General features: G+C 51.5%; 1 protein-coding gene across 1 annotated transcript in view; it reads right to left on the bottom strand.

Annotated features, from left to right (window-relative positions):
- PIK3CD (phosphatidylinositol-4,5-bisphosphate 3-kinase catalytic subunit delta) overlaps nt 1-12708 on the bottom strand; it is a 51697-nt gene that overhangs the window by 23340 nt on the left and 15649 nt on the right. The window contains exons 2-6 of the mRNA XM_024210624.3: nt 11331-11494; nt 9942-10170; nt 9261-9490; nt 8194-8373; nt 7197-7346 (exon numbers count right to left, since the gene is read on the bottom strand). Of these exons, the coding sequence (XP_024066392.1) occupies nt 7197-7346; nt 8194-8373; nt 9261-9490; nt 9942-10170; nt 11331-11471 (930 nt within the window). The 5' untranslated portion in view covers nt 11472-11494. The remainder of the gene's footprint in view (nt 1-7196; nt 7347-8193; nt 8374-9260; nt 9491-9941; nt 10171-11330; nt 11495-12708) is intronic.

Below are 12708 nucleotides of genomic sequence, written 5' to 3'. Positions count from 1 at the left end.
ACCCACCTTAGAGATGGGGAAACTGATCCAGGATTCGGCCAGAGTAAGTGGGTGGATCTCCCACTGTAACAGTAATACCTAGCACTTCTATAGTGCTCTTCAGCAAAGGTCTTTATGGAGATGTTCAGTATCAATTTCCCCATTGGGAACTGGGGCACGAGAAGGTGAACTGACTAACCTGGCTGGTTAGAGGCTGAGCCAGGAATAGAACCCAGTTCTCCTGCACCCCAGTCCAGGGCAACACAGCAGCCAGTGGACGCTGCTCATGCCAGGGCTAAATCTGGCTCAGAGAAATTAAGGAATTAATCCAAAGCCAGAGTGACAGTCAGGGTGAGAGCTGAGATCAGAATGCTGGAGTTCCTGGCTCCCTGACCTGTGCTCAGACTATTAACCCTGGAAATAGGGATGGAGAGGTGCCCCCATGGCGGGCATAGGGAGTCACTCCCATTTGGACCTCAGGATCTCCGATAGGAAAGAGGAGATTACTTACCTGTAACTAGAGGTTCTTTGAGATGTGGTAGCCCTATTTGTATTCCAAACGTGGGCACATATGCGTGCCATGCGCCTGAGTCTGCAAGGTTTTCCTAGCAATGTCCATTGACCCGCACGTGCGTCCCCTCATGCTCACAGCCAAGTGTATAATAGGTCGTATGGGTCAACATCTCTCCCATATCCCTCTTACCACTGAGTAGTCCAGTCTGCATCACAGCAGCTGGAGGGCGGGTACTGGAATAGTGATAAGGGCCACACATCTCGAAGAACCTCCAGTTACAGGTAAGTAACCTCGTCTTCTTCGAGTGATGGTCCCTACATGGATTCCAAACACAGGTGAGTAGCGAGCAACAATCAGCGTGGAGATGGGTGCAAGAACGTGAGAGGAAGTGCAGTCCGCAGTACGACACGGCTTACAGCAGCGTCCGCAGCCACCGCTTGGGCGACGGAATAGTGGGACATGAACGTGTGGACAGAGCGCCAGGTTGCTGCATGACAGATGTCTTGCCAGGAGACATCTGCTAAGCAGGCTCGTGTAGAGTGTGCTGTGACTCCATCTGTTGGATAGCGTTGTAGCATTCGTGGATGCACCCAGAGACCCATTTGGAGATTCGTTGGGAGGGATTGGCCCTTAGATCGGTCAGCAATGGCTACAAACAGTTTTGGCGATGTGTGAGAGGCATTGGTCCTGTGGAGGTAGAATGCCAAGGCACGGCAGACGTCGAGGGAGTGCAGGACCCTGTTTGCATGGGAGGCGTGCGGTTTGGGGCAGAACACAGAGAGGTGAATGCACTGATCTAGGTGCAACTCCGACACTACTTTTGGGAGGAATTTAGAGTGTGGCCATAAGGAAAATTTATCTGTGTGGAATACGGTGTAAGGGGGATCTGCCATCATGGCTGCCTGGTCACTGACCCGTCTAGCTGAGGTGATGGTGACCAAGAAAATGACCTTCATGGAGAGGTGGGAGAGCGGCTTGAAGGGTGGGCTCATGAGGGCAGAGAGAACAAGATTAAGGTCCCAAGGGGGTGGGGCTTGAGTACTGGCAGGAAGGCACTGAGTAAACCCTTCATGAAATCGACAGTGGTAAGACATATAAACACAGAGCCGCTGTCCACCAGCGGGGAGGGGGGAGGCACTGAGCGCTGTCAAGTGGACTTGTATAGAACTGAGGGAAAGGCCTGACATTTTGAGATCAAGAAGGTAGTCGAGGATGATAGGTATAGATATTGCATTCACTGGGTGGCGATGGCAGTGAGCCCGTGAGGTGAATCGTTGCCACTTAACTTAGCAGGCCCTGGTGGATGCCCTCCTGCTTTGGTTAAGGATGTGTCGCACCAGGGTGGAGCAAGCCCTAACTACCCTCAAGCTCCTAATACCAGGCCAAGAGGTGAAGAGGGCCTGGGTTTGGGTGCTGAACCCAGCCCCGATCCTGTGTGAAGAGATTGGGAGGTGGAGTGGTGTGTGGGTGGAGAGTCTGAGGTCGTCTGTGAATCAGAACTGGTGTGGCCAGAACAGGGCTACACGTATTACGGCAGCTCCGTCCTGTTGGATCTTGTGGAAGGAGGGGAATGAGGGGAAAGGTGTAGTAGAGGTCACCTATCCATGGGAGGAGAAGAGCGTCGCCCTGCAAATCCTCACCTATGGCTCCCCTGGAACAATAAAGGGGCAGCTTTTGGGTTTCATGAGTGGCAAAGAGGTCCCGCCTTGGGGTGCCCCATTGGTGGAAGAGGTATCGGAATGGGATGTCGTGTAACTCCCACTCGTGGGAGAGGTAGAGAGTCCTGCTGAGCGCATCTGCTAGGGCATTTTGGGTGCCTGGGAGGTACGTGGCTTGGAGCATCGTGTGGTGTTTGATACACCAGTTCTGAAGGTGGATGGATGTGAAGCAGTGGGTGGGAGACCGGGCGCCATCCTGCTGGTTGATGTACATGACCGTGGAGATATTGTTGGAGAGCAATTGAACGTGGCAAGACCCAATAATGGGAAGAAATGCCTGGCATGCTGTAACGAGGCTGGCTTTGGTGGGACACAACTGAGTGTGCCAATTCAGGACAAATCGCTTAAAGCAGGGCAGTTACAGCCCAAGGCTGGGGTTTTTCCACCTCTAAGGCAAACCAAACCAGCCAGACAGAGAGGACTTTGGTTTTACCCCACTTGCTAACGATAAGTCATACAAGCAATTCCCTTAGACACTCCAGTTTCTCAGTATCACCACCAGTGCCACTCGTTATGGGGATGAATGGTTATGAAAACCAATACCCCAGTCAAAGAAAAAAGGTTCTCCAGATCCCAAAAGGACCAAGCCCCAGACCCAGGTGAATATACAAATTAGATCTTACCCACAAATCACCCTGTTGGCAATCCTTTAGAATCTAAAATGTAAAGGTTTATTCATAAAAGGAAAAAGATATAGATGAGAGCTAGAATTGGTTAAATGGAAGCAATTACATACAGTAATGGCAAAGTTCTTGGTTCAGGCTTGTAGCAGTAATAGAATAAACTGCAGGTTCAAATCAAGTCTCTGGAGTACATCCACAGCTGGGATGGGTCATTCAGTCCTTTGTTCAAAGCTTCGGTTTGTAGCAAAGTTCCTTCAGAGGCAAAGAAGCAGGACTGAAGACAAGATGGAGGACATGCAGCAGTCTTTTATAGTCTCTTGTCATGTGGCCTTTCTTTCTTTGTTCCAAAGACAAGCATTGCGGAACGTGGCAAGAAAAAACCTTAGGAGTTCTGTCCATAGGCATGTCCCTGCATACCTTGCTGAGTCACAAGGTGTATCGGCCTTCTTTCAATGGGTCAGTTGTATAGCTGATGGTCCTTAATGGGCCATCAAGCAGGCTAGGCAGTGCTGACACCAAATTGTCTGGGGTGTCACCCAGAAGCATAGCACAAGTTTGAAATACAGAGAGTATAGAGCCAATACATATAACTTTAAATACAAAAATGATACATGCACCCAGATAGCATAATTATAACCAGCACATCATAACCTTGTCTTAGATACCTTAGTTGACCCCCTTTATAAAAGATTTGGTGCCACTACAGGACCTTGGTTGCAACAACGATCTATATGGTCCAGTTCATGTCAATAACGTCACACATGCAAAATGGACTCCCCTCAGTTCCAGCACGTTTATATGAATCCTGGCCTCTCGTGGCGTCCAGATCCCCTGTGCTGTGTGATGGTCCAGATGGGCTCCCCAACCTGCAAGAGAGGCGTCTGGTGTGACAGTGGCCTGCAGGGTGGAAGGGATGAAGGGGGTCCTGACCATGACCTTGGAAGGGTTGGTCCACCACGTGAGGGAGGCCAGAACTGTCTTGGGGACCATGACTCTGGTGTCCAAATGGTCCTGGTTGGGTCTGTAGATAAGCCATAGCGGGAGGAGACGCATGCGCAGATGTGAGTGTAGCACAATGGAGGTACAAGCTGCCATATGTCCAAGGAGAGACAGACAACTGCAGACGTGCTTGTGATGCAGGTCTGCAATTATAGTCATCAGCACTGTGAAGCGGTCCACTGGAAGGAAGGTTCATGCCGCGATGGAGTCGAACCGTGCCCCAGTAAAGTGAATTGGATGAGTGTCAGTGTGGAAGTAGGCATCCTTCATGTCAAGAGCTGCGAACCAGGCCCCGTGGAGGGGATAATCAATGCCAGCGTCACCATACAGAATCTGGATTTTCTGATAAAGGTGTTCGGTAATCAAAGGTTGAGAATGGGGAGGTGCCCTTTGGGATGAGGAAGCAAGGGGAGTAGAAGCCTCATCCCATGTAGGGAGATGGGACCAACTCTTCCCAAGAAGAGCATCTGCTTCCTGTTGGAGAAAGCATTGATGAGAAGGGTCCCCTAGAGGTGTCTAGGGGAATGGGGGCTGCTGCTGGGGAAAATAAAGAAATTCTACGGCTATCCGTGGTGGATGATCTCCAGTACCCAACGGTCCATGGTGATCTTGCCCCAGTTGTGGGTGAATAGGACAAGGTGGCCCCCAAAGATGACATGGGGTGCCAAGGGTGGCAACGGGGAAGGTTCACAAGTCTTGATCGACGCATCAAAACTGGGACTTTGGTTGTTGGTGGGAGAGAGTTGAGGAGGGGGCCATGGCGGAGGTCGGGAAGCACTGTTGCTGAGACTGGTGTCGCCTGCATGGGGCTTCCTGTTGGCATTGGTAGTAGGCCTGGCAGGGTACATGCAGGCGGGGACAGAACTGCGGTCGCTTCTTGCCTGCATCGTGGAGCCAGGGTATAGATCCCTAGGGATCGTCCCTAAGGGAGTCCATCTTGGAGTAAAACAGCTTGTCCTCATCAAAGGGGAGGTCCTTGATTTTATTTTAGACCTCCCCCACATCAACAGCTGCTTGGAGGCCCACCTTGGTAACCAGGCATCCCTCATCCACCAGCGCCTGAAACTGCTGCTGTTGGTCTGGTGCAGTGGTTTTCAAACGTTTTGTATTGGTGACTCCTCTCGCACAGCAAGACTGAGTGTGACACCCCCCCCCCTTATAAATTAAAAAGGTGTGGGGAGGTAATTTAATTTAATAGAGGCTCGGAGGGGTCACAACCCCCAGTTTGAGAATCCCTGGTCTGGTGGCAGTTTGTCCCAGAACTCTGGTAGCCCCGTATAGTTATTAAAATCATATTTGGCTAGCAGAGTCTGATAGTTTACTGCAGCATTGCCAGGGAATACATCTTCCTCCCCAAGAGGTCCATGCATTTCGCCACCCAATCTGGAGGGGTTGATTTCTGTCGGTGCTGTGGGAGGATGACCTCATTAATAGATGGTCCCTGAGGTTGGAGAATGTGCAGGAGCTGGTGCTGCTGATCCTGAATCTCTTCCAGCGGTATTCCCAAGTGCTCTTCCACCAACTGGAGCAGGTCCTGATACTGCCGGTGATCATCTGGCGGAGACAGGGAAGGAGGAATGAACAAGAAGGAAGTGGCCATGGGGACCAGAGGAGCCGGCAGTACTAGTTCAACGTCCGCCACTTCCTCTGTGTTCAATGGTGCTGATGGAGGAGCCTGGGCGGAGTGATAGGACGTTTGGAAAGGCGGCTAGTGGTGGCGGTAGGTGTTCCAGGGTGCCCAGTGCAGCCAAGGCAAAGGGGCCTGTGGGTGTGGTGTGCCCCATGGGTACCAGTACCAGACCCTCGCTGCTAGATCATACACTGATGGATAAGGCAGTCGGGGACGCGAATCCAAGCTGCGGTGTGACATGGGGGAGAACAAAGGCTCCAGCTCCAAAAACTCCTCTGACTCCGAGAATGGTTCCAGCGGTGGGGGAACCAGTGAAATGGGCGGGCTGCAGTGTGGCACCAGTGGGGGTCATTCCAGGAGCAGCAGGATCAGTTCGTCCACTGGAGCGGGGACCTCACGGGCGAGGGGGGGGGCCGGAGAGGATCGAAGAGAGTCTGGGGAGGATAGCGTCAATTCCACAATGGAGAGGAGGGGCTCTGATCAGCCGGGAGTCCTACAAGTGCCCGTGGAAATGCTCACAGGGCCAGGTAGCGTCTCCAGCTTGTCCAAATGGCACGGAGGTGGCAGCGGGAAGGGTGGTTCAGGAGCATTCTGGATGGGCAGCTACTAGGGCAGCCATTTGTACTGCCAGACCCTGTTTGCGCTGAGCGTTTCCCTCCACCTGGGGAAGATTGGGCGTCGGTGTGGTCGTCTCTGCGCGTAACATCTCATCCAACCAGGCGCGTCTCAGGGAGGAAACGCTGCGTTTAGTAGCAGTCCGCTGTGGGGACCTGCTTTTGTGCCCACGAGAGTGCTTCTTGCTCGGATGGCTGGGCCTGCCCTTTCCCGGTGGTACTGCTGGATCCGGGGCATGGGAAAGAGTGGAAGGGGCGTGCACCGCCGGTGAAAGTCGCTGTGTCAGCAGTTCCGATGGGCCCGGATCCAAATGAGCAAGCTGCCTCATTGTTTCCTCCGTGGAGGAACTCACAGAGGTGGAGCCCCCAAGCTTCCCAGGTCCAGCGCAGGAAGGACTCGCAGAAGGAGCAAGGAGCCGTGACACGAGACTCACCGAGGTGATAAAGACACCGCCGGTGCTCATTGCTCATGGAGAATGAATGCGGGCAGGAGAGACAGTTTTTAAACCCCAGAATGTGGGCATAGTCCCCCCGTGGGGGGAGGGACAGTCCCCAAATGGGAATGACTAGTACTAACCAACCTACTACTAAGTCTGCAACTACTATACACAACTATAGACAAACGGAGAGAAATCACACTCTTAGCAAAAACTAAGAGCGCAAAGGAACAGGGCCGAGGCAGGCCATGCGGCAGTAAGAGGGCACTAGAGTGGCGTCGACCCACACAACCTATTATACCCTCGGCTGCAAACACGAAGGGATGCATGACACACATGTGGGTCAGCAGACACTGCCAGGAAAACCTTTCGGACTCAGGCACATGGTGCGCACGCGCACCCACATTTGGAGGACATACAGCGACCATCATTTGAAGAAATAGAGGGTCTCTGTGCAGGTCCTTTATGTAACTGAGGGAGGGGGTTCCCCAATTACCCCCTTTTGGCCTTGTTATGACCCCTGCATTAAAGGGACAGGGTGTCACTCTGCCTGCTGGGCAGTCACTTCCAGGTGGCACTAGCATCTCAATTTCATTGTGGAAAAGACAGAGAAGAAGCAAATGGGTGTCTCAGGCTGGTGGGAGCAGGGGGAGAAGGGTATCCGGTGTGCTCGCATGGTTACCTTTTTCTTGGGGAGCGGGGGAGGCTTGGAAACCATCTTCGGGGTGTGGGCGGTGCAGTTGGTCTGCTCGTCTCGCATAGCAATGATGGAGGAGAAGTGTACCATCGTCAGGTGGGGCATCAGGCCATGGTGCAGGCAGCTGCGGATGTACTGGTGGGAGGAGGGGCAGAGAGAGAACAGAGTAATCCTGGTAGAACAGACGGCCTGGAAGCCACAAGGCTGTGGAGAGGGTAGCGGTGGGGGTGAAGCAGGGCTGGGTCAGACAGGAGAGGAAGGGCAGCATGTGGAAGTGACCCAGCAGCCACCAAAACTAGGTTCTCCTGCCAATTCCTTTCTAAACCTACATCGTTCCTAGGAGGCGTCCCTGGCACGAAGAACCCTGAAGACTAAAGTGCAGTTCCAAGAGTGAGTGGGTCCAGGTTTCCAAGCCCATCCCCCATACATGCCCCGGGCTGCCTGGTTTTATGGTACGATGCCGGGAAGGATTCATTGCTCCAGACAGCAGACAGCCCGCCTGTGTCACAGCAGAGGAGGGGGGATGCCGTTTGAGGGGGCAGTGTTGCTTCCCAGTAGTGGGAGCCATTGTTCAACTCTGACGTTCAGCAGCTACACCCTGGCTGGGGAGAGGGGATGGAGGGAGTCACCCCTCGGAACCATAATCCCCCCCACACACACACAATGGGTTTGGTTCATTAGCACTCAACGCCAACGGGACCCACAATTGAGTCAAACTTTCTCCACCCATGACCGAGCCCAGCCTTATGTTCTTTGTGGTGCCTGCTCATAGACTCGCCCCTAGAGGGCCGTCCATTGGGGCAGCATTCAGGTCACCGTTGTTAACTGGACAATGGACTGGGTCCCTTTAGGGTGTATTTCCAGCTCGACATAAGGAACATGGACGACAATAGCATGGAGCATCCTTTTCCTGCCTCCCAGAGAGAAAAGTGCCTGTACGCTTGGGAAAGAGCTCACCAGTAGGTGGAGGAAAGAGACTCACCTGGAACTGGTACAGGGGGTAGTTCCCGTAGAGATATTCACATTTCCCTTTCACCTGCAGAGTATAATCCTCAGGGCTCTCCACTGTCTGGTGGCGGAAGACGGTAGCTTGCTTCTTGATGGCATAGCTCATTAACATGACAGGGAATTCCTTGGGGGAGACTTGGAAGGTGAAGCTCTCCTGCAATCCCAACAAAACAGTACGTACAGTCAAATACTAGCTGAGAAGGGGCTGAAATCAGCATCGGGAGTTGCAGAGAGAGACCCACAGCCCTGGATGCCAGAAGGGATAGCTAGATTCCCCAAAAGGACCTAGGGGTGAAGAGAAGGCTACGGAGGCAGCGTAATTATCCACATTAACAAACAGGGATGGACAGAGGTCAGAGTGGAGAGGGGCATGTCCAGTGGTGTGAGCACAGGACTGGGAGCCAGGAACTTCCCGAGTCCCATTTGAAGTTCCGCCGCCTACTCCCTCTGCAGCCTTCAGCACGTCATTTAAAACTTCCTGCCTCTACTCTGTCGGCACAAAAGGGGGACAATACCTGCTAATCGGGGGTGGGGGGTAGGGGTGAAGAGAGCTGCCAGGATGAATGCTTGGCAAGCGCTATGTTATGGATGGTTCATTCAGATTGAGCGGGTGCCTCCTTGGAAATTTTGTTTAATGCCAGGACTGGGGTTATCAGAGGGCAGCAGGAAGGAATGAGAAGTTATCAGGTGCTCCGTGGCAGAGGCAGCCTAATGCCTCGCAGCAGCATGCTGGGATCATGAGACTGCCTGACCCTTTTATTTCAAAAGAAAAGGGGATTTGTTTCAGCAGCGCAGAATTTCGAGAGAGGGTGCGGGCAAAGCTCGTTTGGGGAGGGGAGCGTTTCCATCAATCAGCTGTTTGGTGGGGAGGTGGCCGGCTTACACAGAGTCCTTCCAAACATCTCAATCTCAAGGAGTCAAGATAATTCCCAAACAGACGGAACCATGGCATATTCTCTCTCTGATAGCACCTGGTCCCACAGCTGGACGCAGAACAGAGCGCGCAAACCCTTTACACATAACAGGAAGCTCAGATTTTACCCCGCCAGACTCAAACTTGACGTTGACGAAGATGTTCTTGTTGGGGACGCGAAGGGGGCCGGTCCTGGGGCCTTTGGCCAAGGGCTCCAGTTGCAAGGGAAAGTTGTACTCCATCCAGGCCATCCAGCTCAGCTGCTGCCGCTTCGCCGCCTTCTCTTCACAGAACTGTCGCATTTTTGCACGGAAATCGTTCACCTCCGGGTCGCGCACCGAGTCAAACTCATGCAAACCTGAGCGGGGTGTTAAAATAAATACATAGATAAATAAAAGGAGATGATCCACACAGCAGTAGGGTCACTGGTCCTTGATAATCAGCTGCCTCTGCTGGGCAGGGGAGATCGCAGCATCACATAACATATGGTAGAAAAAGCCAAGTCTATAGCATTAGACTATGATGGCTACACAGTTACACCAGTCCCTCCTAGGGACTCTTGCTGGGACAGGCTGGGACTAGACCAGAGGAGAGATCACCCCTTGCCCTTAGTCAGTCCACAGGGACTCTTGCTAGGACTGGCATAGCTGAGAGCTCTCCTAATTCAGTCAGTGCATCTGTGCTATTTCCTGCACAGCAACCCTGGCTGAGAGAGGTTGAGCCTGGAGTAACTGAGCTCCCCCTGCTGCCAGCACGCGTGCCCTATCCTGATTAAAGCAGCTCCTGCTGGCACTAAGGTGGGGTCTCACCTTTCCCAATGAGCAGGCTGATCTGGGAGTTAATCAGCTTCTTGACGCGGTCACCTTCACGAGCCACCAGCCGAAGGACAGGCAGGAAGGGCTGGATGTCGCAGAGGCGCCGCTGCTCATCCTCCAGCTCCTGCTGCTCGGCCGTCTGGTTGATACACGTGAAGACGTACGCTTCGGGGTCATTGAGCATGTGATACAACGGCTCATACTGTGCGTGACGCCAGACCACCTGGGACAAACCAACAGCAGGATGGAACCACCGATGTGCCGGCTGAACCATCACATCCCCTCCCGACTGCCCCACTCTCTACCCACTCCATCCCCACAATCCCCCAAGGCCATTACACACGGTCACAAACAACAGCAGGGGCAGCTATTGATTGGGATCTTGCAGGGCCTTAATGAAAGCCCCTGGAGAAGAGCAACAGTCATTTGTAGGACACCTGAGAAATGCCATCCCTAGGAAATTCACAACTGCACACGCCCACGTGCGCCCATGGGGAGAGGCGCAATGCACTACAATGGGAAGCAGCGCGAACCCTTTTCACTACATCCCCTGGTCTCGAAGCATAGACGACACGAGTAGCTGTAACTATTACTGACCTGATTATTTCTCAATGACTGTGTGATCTCACAGAATCAACTGCGAGGACCCAATTTTCAGCCAGACGATAACCTGGCTTCCCTTTTTTGTGCTTGCAATGAGCTGCAATAAATCCCTCTAGGTATCTACAGTATCTGAGCCACAGTATCTGAGCTTATTCGTGGATTTTTAGCCTTGCAACACCCCTGCCCGGTAGGGAGGCATTACCCCCATTATACAGATGGGGAGCTGAGGCACAAGTCACACATCTATGACGAAGCCAGGAATTGAAGCCAGGTCTCCTGTACCCCAGTCCAGTCCAGTGCCTTCCCCACTAGACCATCCTTCCACCCCAGTGGATGCCAGTTAGACAGTTAACTAATTACCTGATTGTGACCACATAGCTGGTGACTTAACAACTAAAGCACATCTATTGTGCCCACGGTTTTCTGGCCTGAAAACTGCAGGCACAGAAAGAACTTCTAATGATCTGGCACCGTATGTCTGTCTCTTGTGCTGTGTGAGTCATCTAAGCCAGGCTGCTATTGCAATGAGAACCTTTTCCACTCTGATTTCTGCCTAGTGAATTGAAAAGGGAATTTCATTTCCTCTACTCTTCTGTTCAGCATTTTATTCCTCAAAGGAAACACCAAAAACTTTTATTTTTAACTAAAGTTCCTAATCACCATGAGACAGCTTTCCCAAGCACTGAACTCGCTTAAGAAAAACGCCCGGTGCGCTTGTAAAATCGATCCCGAAGGTGAATCTTTAGCCACAGGGGTGAGGCTTGCGGTAAAGGCTGGTACCTGTTTGATGGTGCCCAAGCTGGCATTGCAGGATACAGACAGGTTCAGGTATATGCCTGTGGGCAGCAGGAAGTCCACCTGGATGGTTTGGTTTTCCTCCTTGGACCAGAATTCAACAGGGCAATAGATGCCCGGGGGCATCCTGCTCACTTCTTAGCTACAATCTGCCACAAAGGGAGAGAAAGGACAATTATTTGTATTGCAGTAATTCCTAAAAGCCCCAACAAGACCAAGGCTAAGCACTGCACAGACACAGTGGGACCCGGTCTCTGCTCTGACAAGACCAGATTATTATCCCCATTTAATGGATGGGGAAACTGGGAATTCAATCCGATCTCCAGAGTCCAAATCCAGTGCCTTAAAAAAAAGACATCCTTGTTCGGGTGCACCCCGATGCTGCCATGGTTATAGTTCAAAGCAGCTTCTACTTAGTCATTTAAGAATATGAAATACTTAGTGTTACAGCTGGGTGAAATTTTTTTAAGTGAATGGTAAATATGACAAAAAATGAATTTTTCTGGGCACCGAAACTGTTTGCAACTTGGGATCAAATTCTGTGAATAGTTTTGGTCAAAAAAAAAAAAAAAAAAATAAAAACCCCCCAAACCCCCCTGTTTTTTTTTTTTCAGAAATGTCATTTCTAGTGAACATTCTCTTTTGTCAGTCAAACTTTTTTGTTTTTGTTTTTATTTTGCATGTGTTTCAGTGAACAGACCCCAGGAGTCCCAACTCCCAGCCTGACATCTTATTCCCTGGACCTTACTGTCTCAACCCCCATTTCTATCTTCCAGAGACGAGTTCCAGGTGTACAAGGAAGAGCTGGTGCAGGTCCAGATTATAAAAAATTTTAAGATTAAAAATTAATTTTGTTTTAAAAAGAATAGGGGGGAATAAATGCACAGAATGGGATGGCCAGGATTCGGGGGGAGGCGATGATTCTGGCTTTATCCCTCCTGCCTTGCAGGAATGTGTAATTTGCTCCCCACACTATGAATAGCAGGAGAGTCTGTCACCAAACACAGCAGAGGGCATTAGTCATTAACCAGAAGCCACAGACTATTCCAATCCCCTCACTTTAGGGTTGCCAACCCTCCACGATTGTCCTGTAGTCTCCCAGAATTAAAGTTTAATCTTTAATTAAAGATTATGTCATGGGATGAAACCTCCAGGAATACATCCAACCAAAACTGACAACCCTACCTCACTTGGTTTCTTCTTTGGGGATATGTAATGCTGATCAGGAGAATTCCTCAGTTCCCACCCATTTATCCAGCAGGAAACATCCACAAGAGAACGTAGCTCGGATTAATTTACTCTGTTGATTACAGTCAGAAAAGTGTTGTTCCCATCTGCTGATCTGTGCAGTGAGTTTGGAGGT

This window comes from Terrapene carolina, unplaced genomic scaffold (genome assembly GCF_002925995.2).
Source record: "Terrapene carolina triunguis isolate 2854851 unplaced genomic scaffold, T_m_triunguis-2.0 Scaffold714, whole genome shotgun sequence".
Taxonomy (NCBI): domain Eukaryota; kingdom Metazoa; phylum Chordata; order Testudines; family Emydidae; genus Terrapene; species Terrapene triunguis.
This window is presented reverse-complemented; position numbering and strand designations above follow the sequence as displayed.